The sequence below is a fragment of the Olea europaea genome, unplaced genomic scaffold (assembly GCF_002742605.1).
Source record: "Olea europaea var. sylvestris unplaced genomic scaffold, O_europaea_v1 scaffold773, whole genome shotgun sequence".
NCBI lineage: Eukaryota > Viridiplantae > Streptophyta > Magnoliopsida > Lamiales > Oleaceae > Olea > Olea europaea.
The window spans coordinates 7,777-32,913 of record NW_019266149.1 but is presented as its reverse complement, the minus strand read 5'-3'; the positions used below and the strand labels follow the sequence as shown (position 1 = coordinate 32,913).

Below are 25,137 nucleotides of genomic sequence, written 5' to 3'. Positions count from 1 at the left end.
ATAAAGCTGAGCGATAAGCATAAATTGCCAAGCCCTTAACAAATTAAGGGTAAAAAATATTGTAAGTCGTATAATGCATGGTCACATTTGACTAATAACTACTTGATTTTTCGCCATGTGTTACAGGATGCCATTGAATCAGGACGAATTACGTTCGAGGATAAGAGGAAGATGGCAGTGGATGAAAATCTTTTTCCACAGCCACTTGGAGTGAACATGGTGACATCTGGTTTCAAAAACAAATTGCCAAAATTCAAGTTGGTTATAGATGATGGAGAAGAAGACCCTGGACCACATCCTAGTGTCTTTGAACATATCAAAGGGAAGGAGCCCAAAAAGGACGAAGACGTCCTATGTGCAAGATGCAAAAAAGAAGTGAGTGCAAATTCAGAGAAACCAGGGATATGGCAGCATCACCGTCACCCTAGTTTTTTCCCAAACACTCAGCCTGGTAGAGGGCAGGGTACATCGTTCTATAAGGGACCGCCTTTTGAGAGGCAGTTCAGGCCAGTAAATAATGGGAGAACATTCAGACCGCAACCTCACCAACCAAATGTATGGCATTCGTTCCAGTATGAGGCTGGAAGGGCGATACCTTTCAACGAGATGACTAGAACCCGACAAATGTGTCTTCAACAGAACTACGGGCGAATGATGAGGCAACAACAGGGAATGCTACATCCTAAGGCATCTATGCTACTCGAAGCAGCCAATCAGAATGTTCTCAAAGACAGTGAAGAGACTGATACGACGAACCTATGGAAGAATTGCCAGAAACTTCTTCTGGGAGGTCGAAGTTTGAGCGAGACAGAGGGGATGGAGAAGATCCAGATCAGCCCCTTACTATCCAATTTGGTACGTTACCTCCTGTCGTGGCTAATAACTATTTACTAGTCAATGAGTTCAAAAATAAAGAAAAAGGAGAAGAAGAAAATGAGGATAACGAAGAGGAAGCATGCATGCTGGAATATGAAGAAGGTCAAACTTCTAGAGAGGCCTACAATGGTGAAAAAGATGATGGTATGATAGACATCGAAGAGGAAATCGATCTGGAAGCAGAAAGAAGAAGAAGAGGAGTATCGTACAATACTCTGTTGAAGTAATTAATCGAGAGGGAGTTCGTGAAGTAGACTTATTGGGAAAACCATCTGGGAGTTCTTTCAATTTTTACGTGCTGTACGGGACGCCCAAAAGGAAGAAGAGAGTGCCTCGCTCTGAAAAGTATGGTCACCTCCAAGAATAATGCCTCCTCCCACAGGTTGGTTAACTGAAGAAGAAGCATTAGAAAACAGTAAAAAGGAAGTTCAGGAAATAGAGGTTCAGTGCGATATGCTACACGATGACTTATCACAAAAGGGTAACTCGACAGAGGACAAGCAGGAAGTGGAAATAGATGTAGCCGAAAAAGTTATTTTTAAGCGACCAGCCATGAAATTAACCAAACACTTGAGGCCATTGTACGTTAAAGCTCTAGTTAACGGCATACCTGTGGCAAAAGTGTTTGTCGATAATGGAGCAGCTATAAACACCATTCCATCTAGGATGATGAGGAAATTCGCAAAGACAGAAGGTGATATGATCCCAACGGAAGTCATCCTGACAAGTTTCAATGGAGGAGCAACTTCAGCTAAAGGGGTTATGCCATTGGACATAACTATAGGAACAACTACTAGGACCACAGTCTTCTTTGTAATAGATGGTCCCACTAGTTACAATGTGTTATTAGGAAGAGATTGGATACACACGGAAGTCGCTGTATACCTTCATCGCTCCATCAATGTCTAGTTTTTTAGAATGACAAGGGCGAAACAGAGGTGGTGCAGACCTATCATAGGCCTTTTATCGCAGAAGCAAACTCAGTGAAAAGGTTCATGTACGAAGGAAATTATGGACATCAATGTCTAGTTTTTTGGAATGACAAGGGCGAAACAGAGGTGGTGCAGACCCATCATAGGCCTTTTGTCGCAGAAGCAAACTCAGTGAAAAGGTTCATGTACGAAGAAAATTATGGACCTGTCAGAGTAGTCCAAGATGGAGAAGAGACTCAAATTGTCGCGCAGAGTGAAGAGTCGTTTTCGGTGGATGCACTCACTGAAATGTTCAGTCAGATGAGGCCAAACATAGTGGCCCTGGAGGAGCCAATAATTGGCAAAAGAATAATCAAGGAGTTTTAAATGAGTTGTAAGCAACAAAGACAAATGGCCGATATTCAGGCCTTCAAAACCAAATTAATGGTTTTCAATAAAGAATGCAAGGACAAGATGAAAGAAGCGGCAACCTTGAAAGCATTGAGAGACAAAATGGCAATATTCGAGTTGGAATAAAGTATTGGCCGAGAAGTCAACAAGGTGGATTGTTTTGAAGAAGAAGTGCCTATAAGGGAACTGGACGACGAAGTGATAAGGATCGCCAAGCCTGGATACGCTCAAGCACAAGACCCCCTAATTAAAGTGAATATTGGCAATGAAGGAGAAGATCGCACAACGTTCATCAGCCAAATGCTCGATCAAGAGGTTAGTGATAAATTAATCGCTTTATTAAAGGAGTACAAAGATTGCTTTACTTGGGAATATGAACATATGCCTGGTTTAGATAGAGATTTGGTGGAACATAGATTACCAACCAAGCCTAATTTTAAACCTCATAGGCAACCTCCTAGACGTTTCGCTCCTAATGTACTCACTGAAATTAAGGAAGAAATATAGCAATTATTAAAAGCAGGCTTTATTAGAATGCCCAGATACGTTGAATGGTTGTCCAATATCGTGTCGGTATTAAAAAAGAATGGTAAACTAAGGGTGTGCATAGAATTTAGGAATCCAAACTTAGCCACACTTAAAGATGAATATCCAATGCACACGGTAGATTCTTTAGTAGACTTGACTGCCGGACATGTAATGCATTCCTTCATGGATGGGTATTCAGGATACAATCAAATTTATATAACTGAGGAAGATATACACAAAACTGCCTTTAGATGCCCTAGGTCTCTAGGATGTTTTGAATGGGTAGTTATGTCTTTCGGCCTGAAAAATACAGGAGCAACTTATCAAAGGGCAATAAATTTGATTTTTCATGATATGATAGGCAAGTTTGTTGAAGTGTATGTAGATGATATAGTGGTCAAATCCCCAAATCCCTTAAAGAAGAGGGCCATTTTGAACAATCAAGATGTTCATTTGAGCGAATGAAGCAATATAAACTAAAGTTGAATCCCTTGAAATGTGCATTTGGTGTTAATGCAGGGAATTTTCTTGATTTCTTAGTACACAAAAGGGGGATTGAACTTAATAAAAATAAAGCGAAAGCCATTTTAGAGGTCAAACCACCTAACAACAAAAAAAAAATTGCAAAGGTTTCTAGGCCAAGTAAACTTTTTAAGACGCTTTATTTCCAACTGTGCATGGTGAACTAAAACTTTTTCACCGCTTTTAAAGTTGAAAAATCAGAACGAATCCGTTTGGAAAGAAGAGTATCAAAAGGTTTTTGAAAGCCTAAAGACATATTTATCAAGTCCACCAGTGTTGGTGTCACCAATCCAAGGACGGCCAATGAAAGTGTATGTATCGGCTGAAAAAGAATCAATAGCTGGAATGGTCGCTCAGGAAGACCAATTTGGTGAAGAAATGGCGATTTACTACTTGAGTAGACGGTTAACAAAATGTGAATGTAATTATTCTGCTATTAAAAAATTATATCTTGCATTGTATTTCACATGTACAAAATTAAAGGCTTATTTACGGCCCGTAACCGTTTATTTAATTTTTAAAGTAAATTTGGTTAAATATATGTTCTCTCGCCCTATTTTGCACCAAAGGGTAGGCCTTTGGACATTAGCTTTATTAGAATTTGAAGTACAATACATATCCCAAAAGACAGTAAAAAATCAGGCTTTGGCTAATTTTTTGGCCGATCATCCATGCCTTGATATGCGTGAAGAGATTGAGTTAGAGATTAATTCATTCGAATTAAAACCTTAGGTTTTATATTTCGATGGATCGAAAATCTCTAAAGGTGCAGGAGTAGAAGTAGCATTGATAAATCCTTTAGGGATTTGTTACAAGTTCACATTCACTTTGGACAGGATGTGCACCAACAATCAGGCCGAATACAAAGCCTAATTGTGAGCCTAGAATTAATGTGATCATTAGAGGCGACTCTCAATTGGTAATTCACCAATTGATTGGTGATTTTAAATGTCAAAGTGATTCCATTATAAATCAGTATGAAATCGCCCAAGAATTGTTGGAAGAATTCGACCAAATAGAGTTTCAATATGTTAATAGGATATATAATGATGTAGCGAACGAATTGGCCCAGATGGCCTCAGGGTACTCAAAGGTTTCAAATTGGAAGTCTACTTGTGAGTATGGAACAATATTGCCTGTGATCTAAAGAAGGGCGAGAACGATTGAAATTTATTGCATACAAGATGGAGATGCAATAGATTGGAGGGCAGAGATTAAAAAGTCCCTTAAAAAACCTAATAAAGGAGATAGTAGAAAAATGAAGTTGCGTTTGCTAAACTATACACTGATAGATGAAGAGTTGTTTAAGAAATGCTCTGATGGTATATTGCTAAAATGTGTGAGTTTGCAAGAAGTCAGGACGATCATGATTGAAGTGCACGAATGGATATGTGGAGTTCATCAAGCTGGCCAAAGGATGAGATGGTTAATTATTAGGAATGGATATTTTTTGTCAAAGATGGGAGAATCATTCGTTCAGTATGCAAAGAGTTGTCTAGCACGAGAGATGGCACCTATTAATCGCTTTTAAGGGTTGGGCGATTAATTCACAAACATTGACCGTTTAAGGGTTGGGCGATAGACTTGATAGGGAAGATTTATCCCCCATCGTCCAAGCAACGTACATTTGTTATAGTTGCAACTAATTATTTCACTAAGTGGGTAGAAGCGATACATTTAAAGGAGATCACCCAAAAGAATGTCATAGAATTTATTCGTGATACATCATTTATAGATTTGGAATTTCACAAACTTTGATGGTAGATCACGGAACATCTTTAAATGGGAATCAAGTGAATAAATTCTTAGGCAAGTTTGGAGTTAAATTAGTGAACTCCACACCATGTTACGCTCAATCCAACGGACAAACAGAATCTTCTAATAAGATTCTAAAAAATATCATAAGGAAAATGATAGATGAAAATGCTAGAAATTGACACGAATATCTAAACAATGCCTTATGGGCTTATAGAACGTCGCCTCGGTCAAGTACCAAAATTACTCCTTTCCAACTTACTTATGGACAGGAGATCGTTTTGCCTGTGGAAATCAATGTGCAATCGATCAGAGTGTGTTTGCAACATGAGTTAAGTGGTGATAAGTATACAGAATCACTAGTTCAAAACTTATTGGAGTTGGATGAATTAAAGTTGGACGTCCTAGATAGATTGCAAGTTCAAAAACGAAAATGGCTAAATTTTATAATAAAAAAGTTGTAACCAAGTCGTTCAGCCTCGGTGAATTGGTTTGGAAAACAATACTCCCTTTAGATAGTAAAGATCCAAAGTATGGCAAGTGGTCGCCCAATTGGGAAGGACTATACAAAGTAAATAATGTGTTGCCTAATGGAGCCTATCATTTGGAAGATTTAGACGACACCAAGCACAAGAGGTTCATTAATGACAAATATTTAAAAAAATATATTCCTTCCTTATGGGAAAATAAACAAATAAAAGCGTAATCAAATCGTGTTGAACGAAAATCTTCTAATAAGATTCTAAAAAATATCATAAGGAAAATGATAGATGAAAATGCTAGAAATTGGCACGAATATCTAAACAATGCCTTATGGGCTTATAGAACGTCGCCTCGGTCAAGTACCAAAATTACTCCTTTCCAACTTACTTATGGACAGGAGATCGTTTTGCCTGTGGAAATCAATGTGCAATCGATCAGAGTGTGTTTGCAACATGAGTTAAGTGGTGATGAGTATACAGAATCACTAGTTCAAAACTTATTGGAGTTGGATGAATTAAAGTTGGACGTCCTAGATAGATTGCAAGTTCAAAAACGAAAATGGCTAAATTTTATAATAAAAAAGTTGTAACCAAGTCATTCAGCCTCGGTGAATTGGTTTGGAAAACAATACTCCCTTTAGATAGTAAAGATCCAAAGTATGGCAAGTGGTCGCCCAATTGGGAAGGACTATACAAAGTAAATAATGTGTTGCCTAATGGAGCCTATCATTTGGAAGATTTAGACGACACCAAGCACAAGAGGTTCATTAATGACAAATATTTAAAAAAATATGTTCCTTCCTTATGGGAAAATAAACAAATAAAAGCGTAATCAAATCGTGTTGAACGATCATAGATAAAAAAGGGCCAGAGCGAAATACGTTCAAATAAATTCCTTTATTATCAAACGTTCATTACAAAGTTGCAAAATACAAAATACTAAATGCTCTATAAGCTACAATTAAAATCAAACTAATCTCCCGGTTGATCGCCAAGTAAGAGGGTGAACGGGCCTGAATTGCCATCCTGATCGCACTGCTACAAAGGCAAGCAGAAAGGCCGAGAAGCACTCTTAGCAAGCAGAAAAGAAGAAGAAGCACCCTCATATCGCCTTCCTAAATGCATCGCTGCAAATACGGGCAAGGAGCTGAGAAGCACTCTCAGCAAGCAAGGTGACTTGCAAGCATCCTCAAAAACTGTCTTCCATCATCGAACTCCTTGTAAGGAACATGGAGACGATGGAAAGAACTTCGCTGGACAAAGAATATTTCCTATATCTCCCATACCAAAGGTAACATCAAAAAAGATAACAAAATGAGCTGATCAAATGATCCATTTCCATGGAAGACAAAGGTTTCGAATCGATTGTCAAAATGCCAAACAATGGCAGCAAAGTAGTTTTGAAGAAGAGAATGGAAATAAAAATGACAAGTGTGGAATATAAGTGCATTTATAGAGGCGTGAAAGTGAAGAGACAGAATATGAACAGCCACATTTTTTGCCTAGTAACTAGAATCAAATAGCCTAAAGTCTTGGGAAAAGAGACAAACACCAAAAGAAAATGTGCGTGAATCTTAGCATAAAGCAGTTAAATGCTTGGGGGTTGACGATTAAAGACAACATCAGTAAATACACAAGAAGACAAATTAATCGTTCATTAATGATAATGGCTGCTAATATGTTCAGAATTACCAATGGACATCAGTACGAGGTTACAAAGGGAAAGTTAATACGAAGTTACAAAAAGAAAAGTTAAGGCATTAAATGTCTTAATTACAATTCGCCCCAGACTGAATGAATTCTTTCCCTAAGTCTCCCCCAATCCTCGCTCTGCTGAGAAGTAGTGACATTCAATTCAGCCACAAAATCATCATCAACCTCCAGCTTCTTGTACTGCTCGACCAAAGACTTGGTTCGCTCAATTCCTTGGGAGGCATTGCATTTTTTAGCAGTCATTCTCGTCTTGCAGTCGTCCATCCTTGCTTGAAGCTCCTTCATATGTGCAGCCAAACTGGTCATCAAAGAGTTTTTAATTATGACTTCAAAAGAGATTTCTTTCAGTTCATCCTCAGCTTTGTTGATATCCAGAAGCAAAGACTCTCTTTCAGATACAACGCGAAGATATTGAGTACTTTTGGCCTTCAATTCAATATTTTTGGCCAGCAAGGAGAGAATTTCGGAATGGACAACTTTCAACGTCGCTTTAAAATCAGCAGAAAGATTGAGCAACAAAAGAGCATTCAAATGCTCAAGCTTATCCTTATGTCTGGCAGTACTAGCCTTACCAATGTCCATATCCATGAAGGACACGTACTCAAATATCGACTGCTTGAGGAACTTCAAATCTTTCTCTGAAGAAGCAGCAGGACAATCAGATGGAGCAGGGCGAGATGTCTGGACCTTTCCCCAGGAAGCGAACAAGTCTTGGATAGAACGCACAATCTTGTCAGCATCCTGCAAAGAAAATTACCAATATTAAAGATTCTCACTACAACGAACAAAATAGAAATAGAAGTGAAGCAAAGACTACCTCATCAACAATCGTGGAAGATGGCCAATTGAAGGTTTTCACTACAATGAACAAAGTGGAAGTAAAAGTGAAGCAAAGATTACCTCATCAGCAATCTTGGGAGGTGGCATATCCCCAGCCAAATCTACCACCTGTGGCTCCACCACTTGTGAGGACTTCCCCTTGTCTGAGCGAGAAGACTTTGCCACAACGGACAAACCCATGGGAGCATCTGCAGAACTCAAAAAGCAACAAATCAAAAACTAATAGCACAAGCAAAGGTAAAACATCAACAAATGTATTACCTTCTAGTTTGACGTTTGGGGGGTTGACAGAAGGTGGCTCATCCATTGGTTGTGATGAGGATTCCGAGACTGAAGGTTTCTCTTTAAGCGTAGTCCCTTCATCAGTTAGTTTGGATGAAACAGTCTCAGCAGAGGGTGATGGAACAGGAGCTGCCAACACCAAAGCCTTCAAAGGAGAGGCTGAGCTTTTTTGAGAAGTCTGAATAAACCATCAGCACATAGAAAAGTTTCAAGTATAGAAAGGTATGCTTGTGAGTAAACTAATTTAATTACCTTTCTCCTGACAATGAGAGGAGTGTCATCATCATCCTCCAAAATAGGAGATGCTGAGGTTGGCCGTTTGCGGCTTGGGGCGCTTTTAGATGCAGTAGACTTGGCAGGAAGGGAAGTAGATGGAAGAACAGACTGTTTAGTACGAGCAGAAGAGGAAGGACTCTTAATGGACACAGGGGTGACCAAAACAAGGGAAGTGGAAGAAATGTTCGACTGATCCAGTGAATGGAAAGCGCGATTGGCATCAGTTGCAAACAATCTGCGCTGTACTGATAGCCAGAGTTGTTCAAAAAGGGGGGGCTCAGTGGGTCAATAGCTAGCCCATAGCAGCTAGCAGAATGAAGGAAAAATGATAGAGTACCAAGTGATGGAAAATAGGCTCTCAACCACATTTGAGTGAACCAAAGAGGCCCACTGCCAGTGGGAAATGCACCATTCTTCAATTGGAATTGAAGAGAAGTCATGTCTCTATAGAGGGTAATCAAAAAGAAAGAACACAAATTCAGAGGCCTACCACGTGCCAATTCGTGCGCTATGGGTAAATAGCTCATAGAAGGCTTCAGACTTGGCACACACAGAATATATTTACAAAGCCAAATCTGAAGAAATGCCACACGCTCAGCATGAGAAGGCTCAGCGCTCGAGTGATTATAACAGCTTTGCAGGTTTGAATAGGACTCGGTGAGTTTTTTGTCAAATTTTGGGGCAATACCTATCGCCCAAAGGCGACAGATTTACTAAGGCCCTGACATCCCTTAAAATAATGGACATGGGATCAAGGGGGAAAACAAAAGTATTATACTCAGAAGACCAAAAACTTAAAGCAATAGGGAAAAGCGCTGGATCAAAAGTAGGGGGTTGAAGAGAGATTTCTAACAAATCAGAAATCCTAGCACTATCAAAAATTACCTTGGTAGGACCATGGTCCACAAGGCGAGCATGTCATCTATAGAAAATAACATCAGATTTAGGCCAAGTGCGAATACCTCTTTCGCGAAGTGATCTCAGCGGCAAAGAGTTCGGAAACGGAGGGTCATGAGTACAAGGAAACAGCTGGCCCACCACCACTTGTTCGACAACCTTGGCATTGTTGAATGAAGGACCTAGATAGAACTCATTGAGTTCGGCATTGGCTGGTGTAAGGAAGTTAGGAGTTATATATGGCCGAGTGAGGATTTTCTGGAAGTTTTCGAAACTGAAAGAGTCACCAGATTGGGATTGTGAATCAGCCATTAGGAACGAAATAAAGTTTTGTTGAAATTTGCTTGAGAAACGTAGCAGAGAAGCAAGAAGATGAACAGTAATATTGCGAGAGAGAAGCGCAGAACAATGAAGCGTGATTTAGTAGTGCGATAAAATGGTGTGTATTTGGGGGTTATAAGGGTTTGCAAAGTCGCACCCTTTCAGGCTATGGAAGAAAATAATGATTGAAATTCTTGAGAATTTCAAATATTGTTGGGAAACACAAAGTGAATATGGCAAAAAATTAATAATTGGTATTAATTCTGCCATATTGGGAGGTAATTGTTGACACGCTAAAAGTGCAGCACAATTCGAATAGTCAAAAGAATAAAGCCCAACTCGGTAATTCAGGATAAAGGCCCAAATATGGTTATTAATGAATGCAGTGGAAGCCCACGAACGCGGTAATACCATCGCCCAAACTTGCAAGACGCCCAAGATCTGAGCGAATAAAGTGCCTTGCAGTCGCCCAGAGTTATGACCCTGTTCTCGCCCAAACCTTCGAATCGCCCAGGATCTTAGCAAACATAAGATATTATGGTTATCCAAAAGTGTAGTTATCTAAGCAGTTATTGGGTAATCTTATCACGTTCCACGATTCAAGGAGTTCAGATGAAGACGGTTGAACGACAAAGAGTAATGGCAACATTTGGAGACGACACCATGAAGAAAGTGAGCAGTTATAAAGCAATTAAGCAGTTTCTAAGCGGTTGATCATAAAGAGAGCATCAAGGGAATATAAAAGGAAGAAAAGACATAGAACAAAAGACCCCGAATCAAACACTCTCAAATAGAGAATATGTAATTTCAATTCCTTAGTTTTGACTTAAAACATTTCTTTTCAGTACTCGTGTGCTTGCGCCCCTTGGAAGCCTTCTGTTTAAATTCCAATTGTAAAATCATCACCAATAAAACACCCCTTGTTGGAACTTTGTCTTAAGAGATTTGTTCCTTACACAATCGTCTAATCTCTTTTTAATTGTTAGCGACAATCCGCGCGAAACATGTACAAATGACCTTGGTAGAATAGCATGACTCTTATTAGTTATCTTACAAATTGGTGTACATGATGATGATGATCATCGAACAATATTGACAAGAACAAATGACAGTTGCACAATAACTAATACATTACAACTCAAATTAACGAAGAATTTATAGTGGTACTAGAATAGATTGGATTGTCTAGGCTCGAAATGACTATTTTATTAAAAATTCGAATGGAAACTAGTTCTACTCAATTTCGATTGCTTTACGATTTGATCTACCATAATAAATGAATATATTGTCCAACCATAATAAACTAGTTCTAGCTCGATAGCCCATGAAGGGCCGACCCAATTAGCAAGACCTGCTATATTGACAGGTCCATGAGCCACTCCGATCCTAAGATTTGAAAGACCGTTTGAGCTTAGCCCTAATCATTTAGACAGATCGATTCAAATTCGAAACAAGACTTAATCTATTCTAGTCCGTTCCACCCATTTTTAATTTATAATCTATAGAATTTTAAAAGAAGGAGACTTAAAATTTCTCGAACTTGGCCAGAGTGCCTAATAATTTTTGATATTGTAGCTATACTTTCAGAAGTAGGTTGTAGTTCTTGCTTCGTTATGCTTAGAGATAGAAATTAAATTGAACACTCATAGCTTCCTTTGCTACCATTTCTCCAGTCAATTGTAACTGAATTAATTGGATTCCTCGTTTTATCTCATAGGATATTATGGTGATACTTCATAATTATAAAACAATCTTTTCATTACATAATGACTAAATATAATTAATTGTATTTTGTATCAGTAACATGGGTAGAGTCTTTTTCCCACAGGATTTCCACTGCGATTGCAATACAAGTTCTTTAAATACGAGATCAAATTGAATAGGATGGTAAATAGGATAACATAATGAATGTGATCAATTGAATCACTGGGCTGCTTTCAGTTCCCTCGGTGCCGTTTCGAGTCCAAATCCAAACGGAAAGAGAGGATCGTAATGTGGATCACCAACGTTCATTGGAAGTTGATCGACTCTTCTGAACCAAGTTCGTGCAAGCTTGCCAGTAAAACCATAGTCGCCAAACAGAACATCAGCAATGCCTTGGCCTTCGGTCCCCGGCAGCCAAGCAGCAACTAATGCATCTATTTCCTCGAGATATGGTTCAATGACCACCGGGCGACCGGACATGATAATCACGACACATTTTACAGATTCACAGACATTAGTCAGTGTGCTATAGCCAGGTTCAGCTACTGTCAGTGTCTTGCTATCACCCCACGTTTCTACGTAGGGGAGTTCTCCTATGGCTACAATGGCAAAATCAAAGTTTTCAGATTTCACAAATTCTGCATTGGGATTCTCGTTGAATACTACTTCGGTAAGAGGATCGACGGTGTTTTTCACAGCATCCAAGATTGTGGTACCTATCAAAAACAAGAATCAAATACAAATTAATCATGATGTGAAATAACCGCAGCAAATATTTGTAAAATAGGATTTTGATTGCTTAAAATTACTTGATGTCTCAATCCTTGTAAGAGTTGAATGTAAAAAATTCAATTTGCATCCTTATAGAGGAGAAAATACTTCAACGAGACGGTCTTAAATGTGCATATGGTAAGACTGTCCAGTAAAAATAAGTAGTTGACTATTTCCATATCGTTTCCTTCCACTTTTAAGCAATTCATGTTTCCTACCCAACTTATTTACATGGAGCAAAATTGTCTGTTTTTAAGACAATATATATCACCTTGAGATGTACAGTTTAACTTTTGATCAAAATCAACTCGTGCTAGAATTATGGACTTCGGAACATACCAACTGTAATGTTGCCAGAAAGACCTTTCCATTCTATCGTCCATCCTCCACATTGGTTACCAATGTCATTGGCATGACTTCCTGCCACAAGTATCTTTCGAGTTCTTTTTGGAAGGGGAAGCAACGGCTCTTCACTATTTTTACCGTTCTTGAGAAGTACGAGTGATTTCCTGACAGCTTCCCTCGCTAATTCTCTGTGCTCCTGTTCATAGAGTAATTGATCTTACAATTAAATTGATGAAATAGATGGGAACAAGGCAAAATCATCTCGAGGGGGCTATGTCAATGGACCTGGCTTCCTAATTGATCAACAAAGCTGAGATCAGCCATTGGATTCTCAAAAAGTCCCATAATAAATTTGACCCTCAAAATCCTCCTCACAGCATCATCAATTCTGCTCATGGGAATCACATTCTTCTTCACCAATAAAGTCAAGTCATCAATGAACTCGACATACGTCTCTGGAACCATAACCTGTAATGAACCAGGAAAATGAAGCTGAATATAATTTCCCTTTTCTCATTCTGTAAAGTGAGGCCGTTTTGTCAATTAGCCATCTAATCTTTTACTTACCATATCAATTCCAGCAAGGATCCCGGCTTGGACAGAGTAAGTATAGTTAACACGGGATGGTGTGGTTATACGATCAATGCCCCACATATCTGATATGACGAAACCCTGAAATAAAGTGAGAAAACTGTTATATTCTACCTTCCAAGATAATTTTGGAATGGAAAATTGAGGAACCTAGTAAGCATATTTACTTTGAATTTGAGCTTTTTCTTAAGGTATCCAGTGATAAGCTCACGATTGGCATGCATCTTTTTTCCATTCCAGCTGGAGTATGAAACCATCACCGTTGCCACACCTTTCCTAATGGAGTCGAGATATGCAGGCATGTGGATGCTGAGTAATCCGTTCCAGTCAATAATTGTGTTATTCTCGTTGATACCATTGATCGTGCCACCATCTCCCACAAAATGCTTAGCACAACCTGCAACTTTTGTCCTTTTGATTGAAACAGTGAATCAGTATCTTGAAAGGTTCTTTCATGGTGGAAATAATAAAGAAAATTACTTTGGTGGGCATCAGTTGGGATCATGAAAACAACTAATAGTGAGCAATCCATGGAGTATGATCATTTATTACTATCTCAATATATACAAAGGTTCACGAGTTATATGTAATCTCCTCCCCAAATATTTGCATGTTACCAGCCCAGAAATTATTGGCAGATAGATAATTCATGTCCCCAAAAAATAGGAATAAGCCATAAAACAGAGATGTTGGTCTTACCTGCCATTCACAAATGGAAAATTTCTTGGATAATCAGCTGGGACATCTCCTTGCAAACCAGGTATTATATCAGTCATTGATTGAACTATCTTATGATCTTCGCTATAACTCTCAAAGCAGCGACCCCATCTGGGGTCCCTACAGACCTATAAAGATAGAACAAATAATTAAGAGAAGACAATGCAATCGATACAAAGATAAATTTGAGTATTAATTTAATTTTACCGCAATACAAGGAGCAAACGCATAAGGAATTCCTGTTGCTCTGACTTCAAGAGCAGTTGCTGCTCCTATCTTCTTAACGAGTTCTGGATCCCTAACGAAAAATTTACAGTCTTTCAGTTATTTGCAGAAGAGGAGCAATAATAAGCTTCACTATACTTAATCTTTTGGCTACCCCATCGTACAGATGGAATATAAAGACAAACAATAAGTTCAAACAAAGTAGACGATAAAAGGGAGAGAGTATACTTGCCTAGTAACTCCAAGACCAACATTGTGAGGGAAAATTGTGGCATTATAGACATTGTTCTGGCCATGAACGGCATCAATCCCATAAATCATAGGAATTCCTAGACGGGTTGAAAGAGCGGCCTCTTGAAATTCATTCACCATATTGATCCAAGTCTCAGCAGAAGCCCTTGGAGCAGGCCAACTTCCTCCACCGCTCACAACACTTCCTGTCAATTTGTTTACGTCAATGCAATTTCCCATTTAATATCTTATAACAAAACCATATCATGCCATAATCTACTCCTATTTTTAACATTTCTAGTAAAATATTAAGCCATACGAAATCATTACACTGCCTGAAAAAATTCATACGCTGTCTAGTCTTCAAGATTATACTTTCTTGTTTCAAGCATAAGATGCAGGACAGTATCCTCACATATAAACTCTTATAGACCTCTATTCGAAATTGACCAAATTCGTTGCAAAATTTTATGGGAATACATACCAATAAAGTACTTCTTCATGACATCTCCAGTCGTAACCTTGCGTTCAATCTGTGTCATCTGGCCAATTTTCTCCTCAAGGGTCATTCTACTCAATAGGTCATTGATTCTGACATTCAATGACTGTTTTGGATCTTTGTACCTCCTGTATTCTGCTTCAATGGCACCAGCCAAGAAACACAGGAGCACCAGCTCCACAACCACGTGTATTGAAAACCGCCCCATCCCTGATTTAAAGCCTGAAACCATACATGAATCTAAATTAATTTAAGCAGTGGAAACATTTTTCATTCAGGGGATATGATTATATTAATTGATAATTTCTTGAGAAAAAACCACCCTTTTGGAACAAAATTTCCAAATGTGATTTGCACATTGGAAATGATTTAATAGCATTTTCCTGAAAATCACACCCTTATTCTATTATTATAATTGTAATCCTGCCCAGATATACATGCAGTTTTGCAGAGTAACATAAAAAATGAACAAATCTATGATTAATCAATCAAAGAATCCCCCAAGAACAATATAAGAGTTCATTAATCTCTTTACATGCATTGTGAATAGACAAACAAAAAGCTGAAAGCATAGATGAACCCTTTACTTACAGCTTGATCAAGATTCAATGTTTGATAGTAGGAGTAGATTCATATAAATTTGAGAGATAATAAATAGTGTTTTAGATTCATAAAAATTGGAGAGATATTAAATAGGGTTTTTCTTGGATTAGAACAGATTTGGCGAGGAAGTAAACTTCGCATAATCACATGATTCACATTGCCTTATATAATGATCAATGATGCATTCACTTTCTCTTATTAAATTATATAATTAAATTATTTGTCAAAATTGTGCAACTTGTAACTCAGAAAAGATAAAGTAAACTTTATCCTGTTATTATTCCATAACAACTTGACGTGTTTAATTGATCTTCTCATTATGGGCACGAAAAATGTGAAAATCCCAAGAACAATCCAAAATTATAAGGTGATTAACATTTTTTTTCTTATTAACTATTTTCAAGAATGACGTGTTATGGGTAATCCTAATTCAGCTCACTATTGCCAAACAAAATTCTGAATGTTAGTTTTTGACACTTGATTTCTCTTTTTAGATAAGGTTAGATTTTAGCTTAGTCAATTAGAAGACGTTTAGCTTCGTTTAAAAGACGGAATTAAGCAAAAAAGATAGGGTTATTTTAACTATAACGAATGATACAATCAAAATAAGTAATTTATTTATTTTTTATTATTTTTATTTTTATTTTTATTTTTTTGGCAAAAGGAACCAGCCAAACATAATTCGTTGTTGATTTTGAATATGCATTGATAATTATTATTTTTTCTTTTAAACAAAAAATTATTTATCTTGAAAGTGACTCGTAGACCCCACCAATTACATTAATTTCTTGCAAGTTTAGGAAATGTAAATGTATAATGTTGAAATTGGGGGGGTAAAACGTTGATTTTCATCAGCAAAATGTCGATTTCAATTGCATATCATTATGGTGATATATAGAAAAGTATTCAAATAAATAGCTAGACACTGCTTGCAAAGGGGCTGGACATGACACTCCAATAATTAATGTCAATTACTGATAATGAATAAGAATTTTATTCAGTAATATATGTTGGAAATTTGAAGAACTATCTAAGTGCATCTAAAAGTGAGACAAAATATTTTATTTATAAATAATGCTATTTCAATGATGTAGCACTGATTGAAAAAAATAAAAAATAAAAAAATTAACTTCTTTATCTCAACCAATTGAATGCAGTAGATTTTAGTATCGTCTAGATTGGTGTTCAGCACTGTTCAAACCAAATAAGATTATTCTTTATTTATGTGTAGTCTTTTTATGATAAAATTTTTTATTTAAGTTGAAATTGATTTGTGAATTTTCATCTTCTTAAAAGATAATAATGCACTTTCCCAAATATGATAAGCAAATTGACAAGATGTATCAAGAGTGTGGTGGAACAATAAAAATGGACATGCATGATTAAAAAATATAAATCAATCTTAGAAGAATGGATTGTTATATATTTATGGTATAAATATAAAATGTGAAAGAAATAATCAAATTAAATAAAGTGCCAAAGTGGTGAAAAATGTGACATTTGTGTGGGACGTCAGGGGTTCGAGTCACTCCCCACGCAGATATTAAAATGTCTTGAATTGGGCTCTTGGGCTTTCTTAACTAAAATAAATATTTTTTTTTCTTTTTTAATGGGTAAAACTAGCCAATATTTTATGATTGTTTGGTTTTGTAACAACCCACTAACAGCCATTAAAACACCCACTACTCAGTCATTCAAATTCTGCATTAACATGGTGAAGGCTGTTACTACCATCTTACCTATATAAACCCATATCTCGTTTTGAAAAAATACACATAAAAAGACAATAGAAAAATCATCTTGCATCAACCCTCCTTTTCATATTCTGAATTTCTTATATTCCGGTTTTACATTTATTCTGGAGTACAATTGAGAGTTCTAGAAAAACCATTCGTGATTGCTGCACAAGTGGTTTAAAATCGTTGTATCCTGGGAGTGATTGTCCACAGAGGTCGCAGCAATTATTGATGGGCAATTTCACTTTAGGACATCGTGCTGTCACGAGACTCGATCGGACGATAAGTTTTATATTTCTGCATTATATTGTTCAGATCACTACTGCAGCTAATTAATTTTTTCCAACATGGATATTTCAAAATCTCCCATATTCATATAACAAATTTTAATTAAAAAAAAAAAGAAAGAGCAGTTGGGCAAAATGATGCATGTATAAATGAATTACTATTTAATTACAGCTTGAGAGGTTATTTCTTTGGGGTTTTATATTGGCTGTTAAAGCTTTTGGTAGGACATAAAAATCATTATAAATATAGTATATTTTAAAGAGTAATATTATTCATAGTCCCTCGCTGCAGTTGTCGTCTTACGTGACATCCTAATAGCTGTGATTTGATGTATTAATGTGGTAATTTTTTCTTATCTTATAAAAAAATCACTAAACATTACATATATGTCACACATGATGACTACGATAGTGAGTAATTGTAAATAGCATTATTCTATTTTAAATAAAGTGTTTTAAGGAGTATTCAAGATAAGGTACTTGATTGTAGGTCTGGGCAAAACCCAACCCGTTCAACCCGATCAACCCAACCCAACTCGATCGGTTTGGGTTGGGTTTTTAAATTCGATTGGGTTGGGTTGGGTTGAAAAAATATTTTTGAGGTTGGGTTGGGTTGGGTTTCGGGTTCTGATTTAAAACCCAACCCGATGAATTAAAAAAATAATATCTAAGATAAAAAAAAAAAAAAAAAACCTAAATAAAAATAACAGTAAAGATATGAAAATGACTTATAATTTATAAATGTCCATTTTTTTGTATATATAAATTGATTCCTATAAACATAATTTACAAATGAAATGTTATTTCAAAATAAAGTAAAAATTAAGAAAATGATAATGAAATGAATAAATCCCAAAAAATTATAGTAATAATAACAACAATAATAATAATAATAATAACTTCATAAATTGTAAACTTATTTATACATCATTTTTCAAAAAGAATTCCTTACATAGGTATTTAAAAAAAATAAAAAAAATCAGAGATTTTTCAGTAATTTCAAACTTTAAAAATTTATCTAAATTTAACAAAAATATAATATTATCCAACTTTAATTGGACCAAAGCCCAAACCGACCAACCCAACCCAAACTTGATCGAGTTGGGTTGGGTTTAAACCATTAATTGGGTTGGGTTGGGTTGATTTTAAATAAAACCGACCATGTTGGGTTGGGTTTGGGTTGGGGAAAAAACCGACCCAACCCAACCCATGCCCACCCCTTCTTGATTGGTTGGGTTGCCAGAATGCTCTTTATTGAAAATGGTGGCTTTGAGGTTATTTTCATCAACAAAATGTGGACTTCAATTTTAATTGATTGTCCTGGTGACATGTGAAAACTTTACGAACAGTTAACGGTATTTGTTTCTTGCACAAAGAAAATGTGTGACATTCATAATAGTTGAGGTCTCTTGTGATAAAGAACTTGAGTCTTGATGAGAATTTTTCTCATACCTTGGTCAATAGAATATTTCTTATTGTATCAATCGGTCTGGTTGACGAGAGGTTTGGATTTACTCGAGTTTTGAGTATAGATAAATAGGCCACCTTGTTATCAATTGTCAATCTTGAAATGAGTGAAATGATTGTCGATTTTAATAGTTCTAATGTATCGATTAATAAGACATTGGTATAAAAATATAAGAACTAGACGGGATTTCGACAAAGTTGAAGTCCAAATTCATCGATCAAGATCCAAACTTTGCCTCTGTTGCCAAATATATCCATTGTACTAAGTGAATTTCGCTGACTTGGCTAATCCCAGTGATTTTGGATTTCCTGACTACAATCAAATTAAATGAAAAAAATGTCAATAATATTGATAAAGATAGAGAATATATCACACGGGCTGCGCCGCCCCGTCCAAGAAGATTTAATCATATCACAATTGTTACTGTTTAGTATCTAAAAATTTGCATAATTGTCTTTGATTAATTTTAGCCATTTACAACCAATGAAAGATTAGTAGAACTGTGGAAGAAAAGCCATCGAATAGTTTGTAGGAAAAAAAAAAAAATATATATATATATAAGTAAGAAATATCATCCAATCTCTGTAGCCATATTCAGGATCTCTAAATACATTATGACCATGTTTGAGCTTCATTATTTTCTTATTAAAATAAAAAAATATGATCGTTGTCCATCACATCAAGCCATCATAATTGACTTTTTATCTCTTGTATAGAATCCATAACAACTATATTTTTCATTCTCATTTTTACGATAGTGTGGCTCAAACGGGGGCTATATATGCATAAGTCAGGACACATGGGCCCATATGGCTATCAAATCAATAGGGTTAGACCCACTTGCGAAATTGACTTGTCTTGGGATTGAGAATTGGTGAAGTTAAGAATTTGATAGTGATCTTAATAAGATTTTGTGACTTTGACAGAAAATTGTAACGATATAATTTCAGTTGATAACAGATGATTTGATAGAAATGTTGATTGAGATTAAAACAGTCAAATAATGAATGTCATGTGACATTATGTCAACTATTATGTTATTGTAGCATTATTGATTTTAATAATCCCCAAACATATAATCTGATTGTATGTGTGGAGGTATGGTGGCGTTATGCGAACACATCGTTTCCGTGATACATTGAATGCGATATTTTGTGTATTTATATTTATTTTCATAATTATCTAAAGGTAGCTGATTTGATATCAATAAGATTGAACATAGTATTGTTTTTTGAGTTGAGATGACATTTTCTACATAATAATAATAATTTCTTATTGAATAGACACGCTATCGCATCATTCATCACTACCTCACAAGTATTTTCCCCGCTAGTAATCCTCATTTATTTATTTTTTTCACGCCTATAGTTATAGTATTGTTGCTAGACCTTGAAAGAAATTCATGCACTTTCTCTTTCATTGAAAATTTCAATTATTCAATAATTTGACAGAGAACTTTTGAAAAATGATAAATGAACCGACCAATTTGAATTTCCCCCAATTCACCTAATTATTTGACCCATTTTTTTTGTCGCTTTCGCATCTTCTCGAAGTTGGCTAGTGATTAAATCCCTATTTGGTAAAGATTTGTTAAAATTCATTTTTTTAACAATTACTTTCAACTACATATTCTCTCAAATAAATAATTTTGCATGTGAATTAATTTATTTTATTTTATTTTTTACTTTTTAATCACATGTTTCTTGAATATATCACCCAAAACAAAATCTATTCTTTAAAAAAAATAAAAACCCTAGCCGCCTGTCCTTATTTATTTGTCCTTAATTGTATGGGCCCAACACATTGCATCTGGGTCCACCACAAAAAGCCCACTAAATTTTGTCTATCAGTCTATTTATCGGTGAATGGGGCACAGAACTTTGACTTCTCTCCAAGCTTTGACGCTGGGCCCCCAATCCTCCTTAATTTTATTTATTTATGTTCTTAATTAGGTTTAGGGTTTCCTCTTGCTAGGATTAGTATCTAAGCACCTTATGGATTACACTCTGTGTTTGGTCGATTTTGATAAATTGATAGAATAGATACAGTTTCTTCCAATTGATAAATTCATCTCGATGTTATACATAAATTAAGAGATAGTATTTATGTTTTTTATTTCTCGCGCTTTTCGATTACATTACAAACCTAAGAACCTGCTTCCCCACCAAGTGGGGTAATTGGCTGCACCATTGAGCTTGTCCATCCAACTATGGATTGATGATGAGTTTTAATAGTAAAAAAAAAAAGAAAAAAAGAAAAAAAAAAGGTTAGAATTTTTACGGTAAAGATATTTTATACTAAAAAATAAAAAACTAACTTTATTTTTTGCTATATCTTTTTTGTCGCTCATTGTACCATTAGTCATATTCAATACTGCATAGTGAACATTCACATAATTACTTGGCTTAATCAACGAGTGAGCAAGCTATGCAAATACCATCCCATAGGATCGAGGCCATAGAGTTGCTTAACAGCAGGCATTGTAGCAAGGACATCCAACTCGAATGTTGAATCAGTCTCGTCTAGCGCTCCCCAAGATTCTCGTTGTTTTATGGCCGCCTTAACGACTGTTGTTGTAGCACAATGCATTGAAACTGTCAATAGCAATGGTATCTCGCCAAAAGCTACAGAAAGTAGTTCATCATCAAGAACACAGTACATACTGATACGCATCTTCTTGACAGATTATAAGTTGGTTAAAGTTACTTTTAAAACTAACTTTTTCAGATAACTATCTTTTCTCTCCCAACTGAATTAAGCCAACATTTTGTAGAAGGCAAAATTACACTTGGTATAAAATGTCTCAGTCAAATGAGTTTAGAAAGTTAAATAGCATACCCTTGGAAGAAAGAACTCGTTTTTGGTGATGTCCACTATTTAGCAACTCGACATTGAACTGTTTAGGTATGGTATCGATTGTTCGAATCTTGTACATCCATGTGTTGTCGGTAACCACCAATCCATTTGCATTAGTAAGGTACTCTTCGAGCATAAAGAAGCCAACTCCTTGGATAAAAGCCCCCTCAATCTGTAAAAGGTAGTTTTGTTGTCACACCACCAAATTAACATTGATATCTATACACAACCTAGATATAGAATTTTACACACACACACACACACATATATATATATATATAAAAAGAAATTGAGTGTTAAAATGTCAAAATACCCCAAGCATGAGGTGTCTTCACGGCAGCAATACTTGACTTTCAACCAGTATATTTGGATTTATTTGTGACTTTTAAGATATATATCTATCCTATATTAAGTGTTTAGGGAGTATACCCGAGATTGATGCCTTAAGGTTGAAAAAATTGAGTGTTAAAATGACAAACATCCCGAGCACGATGTGTACAAGCAAGAGGTGGTCACTTGTGTAGCAAAAATATGATTTTATATCTATCGTTGCAGGTACAAATCAAGTATCCTTGTCTTATTTTGACATGCTTACAATCCTTTTCACTTGTCCTAAGATCCCAAGGTATTTTATAGAGTTAATTTCTCAACCGTTCATTTAATTTCTTACCCGATTGACACTCGATTCTCAACCGATTTCAACAATTCGCACCTCAATATTCATAATGTCATATGAGACATATATTATTGAGTTGTGATCATGCCACTTCATGCCTCACATTCCAAAAGTGTCAATTACCTATCTGGGGTTTAAGATGACCTCGATCCACCAAATGGAAAGCTTGAACCTTTGTCGATACTAATTTCCGACCTTTTTGATTTCCATTACTTACCAAGCTAATTTTCAACATTTAGTTAACCTAGTTTTCTATCATAGCTCAATGTGAAATTCACTACTTAGGTGAAGGAGTCAAAGATCATCACTATATAAAGATTTTAAAGCCTCGATGATCAAACACACGTTTTTAAGAGAAAGCAATTAGGAAATTGATGCAAATGACAATGTAATTAGCATGGAATGTATGAATCATATTGGCCAAATGTAAAACGTGAAGTTCAGGGTATTACATTTGTCGTCCCTTATTATCAACAGCAAATGTAAAGAAATCGTGCAAACTAATTAGTTTAGAGTGGTGACTCATTATGACAACCTAAATAGCTCAAGCATTGTGACTATATAGATTTCGGAATTACTTAATGATTACACAAGTAACAAACAGCAAAAGAATTTCGTAGTCATAAACCTGTCCTAAATCCATAGCAGGGTTCAGGCTCTATCCACTATCATAAACTATATCTGCTCTCAGTATTGTTGCCTCTCCGGTCAAAACATTTACTTCGACCTGCAACAGCCATGTAACTTATATTAGAACTTATCGATGGGGTGGGGGCCTGAATTGTTGAAAAATGAAATATATAAACTAATGTTCACATCCTCAAGGAACAATTTGCGCACTTCTGAATCTGCTAAACCGCAAGTGAATCAGTAAATGGTAAAAGGAAAAAGGGGTTTCAAAGTTAAGTTTACCTCACTTACTGCAGCACCATAGTTCAAGTATCCCCTAGAACCGGACTCTAGCACATAGTAAGAACTTGCTGCTAAATTTACAGAATGATAATGTGCCTGTAATCACAAGAATCTCTATATAAAATGTTACGAGAGGTCAAACGTGTTTAAACTCTATTGCTTGAAGATATCAATGGCAGCAATAAGAATGGTAAATCTGCAAGTAGAAAAGGGAGAACAGAGAACTGGATTGTCCATGACACAAGCCAGTTTTGGACAATCATGAAGTTGAATTAGAATTTAGTTCATGAAGTAAAAAAGGGCAGATAGTGGACTTGTTTTTCAGAGTGTTAACCTAAACTAGTCCATATAAGTTTGTAGTTACGATCACCTAGAGCCATTTCTCGAGATGGAGTTCAATTATGGAGGGGACTGACAATTTTGAAGTGAAGAATCCTTATATTCTCCAGTCGAATCATTGTTGTTTCACATAGACACACGCTTAAATAAGCATAACAATGAAATTTTGAGTCCATTCATTTTTAGTTTCACATATTTTTTCTACTGTAATATAGATTTAAGCAATGAAACTATGAAAAATTCAGAAAATGAAGAGGGAAACCTCAAGAATCAGGATATCCCAAGTGACAGAACTCATTTGATCTTGCAATTTTTTCTTAAGAGGGACTAGTCTTTCAACCAAGAAGTTCCAGCATAGTATCGCAGCTTTGCAACTTGCTTTAGACGTGGTGCTCCCAGCAGTAATCCCTCATTGTACTAAGGTCAAGGAATTTAACTGTACTACTCGTACTTTCTCCACCAGGTCATCAATTCCATTGCATTGAATCTTACTGAGAGCATATACAGTCACTTGTTTTACCTTTATCCAGAGCCCCTGGCCCAATTCTATCCCTTCAACTTCTACAACAATAGATTCATCCCAAAGAATGCTTACTTTCCCAGGGGTTGGTTTTGTTGGGAATCTTACATCGATAAACGTGCTATTAAATTCACAAATGTACCTTATACATTCACGAATTCAAATCAAAGTTTTGACTTACCGAATCTGGATTTGAGAATATAAATAATAATTACCGAATCTGAATCCAAACACATGAATATGGATATATCTATTTTCATTCTTGAATTACAACCTTACATGAAATCAAAGAGTATTAGTTAATTTCTGAAATCAAATATGATGAAAGAAATTAGAAATCAGAAACTTAGATGCAAGTGATGTGATTAGCCGAGGCAAGTGTTTGACACTCTTTCCTTAAGATGATAATGCCCCGCATTGGTGCGAACGATTTTTCAGCATTCGTCTCCTAATATACAATGACCACGTCTCGCAATATGAGCACTCCAAATTGCGTAGACCAAAGAACCTACTTATGTTTTGAACCCTCTTCATATGAAACTTAACTCCAAATAAATGCAGAATTTTGAAGTGAATATATATTAGTATAATAATGCAATCATGAAGTGAATGAATGAATTAAAACAAACATATGGGGTCTATATATAAATGTTCAAAGGGTGTGAGTGAAGGGACACATTCCAAATTCAGCATTTTTCATGAAAAGTTGCAACACTTCAATTCAAATCTGAATCCTTTCAAAAAGTTGTAACACTTCATGCTTTCAACTTTGGACAATAATTTCTCATTCATCCGAAATTTATTTCGAGATTCCAAATATACCACAACGATCTACTCGACGAG

General features: G+C 36.1%; 1 protein-coding gene and 1 pseudogene across 1 annotated transcript; both read right to left on the bottom strand.

Moving 5' to 3' along the window:
- Positions 1 to 11,554: 11,554 nt before the first annotated feature.
- On the bottom strand, positions 11,555 to 15,641 carry LOC111391290 (beta-glucosidase BoGH3B-like). The gene is made up of 10 exons (XM_023016467.1): positions 15,489 to 15,641; positions 14,883 to 15,119; positions 14,400 to 14,604; positions 14,150 to 14,240; positions 13,925 to 14,070; positions 13,393 to 13,636; positions 13,202 to 13,306; positions 12,920 to 13,102; positions 12,629 to 12,830; positions 11,555 to 12,234 (listed from the first exon to the last, which is right to left on the bottom strand). Exons 2-10 carry the CDS (start codon positions 15,103 to 15,105, stop codon positions 11,738 to 11,740), a joined length of 1,896 nt encoding a protein of 631 aa, XP_022872235.1. The 5' UTR covers positions 15,106 to 15,119; positions 15,489 to 15,641; the 3' UTR covers positions 11,555 to 11,737.
- Positions 15,642 to 21,348: 5,707 nt separating this feature from the next.
- Positions 21,349 to 25,137, bottom strand: part of LOC111391291 — an 11,434-nt pseudogene continuing 7,645 nt past the window's right edge.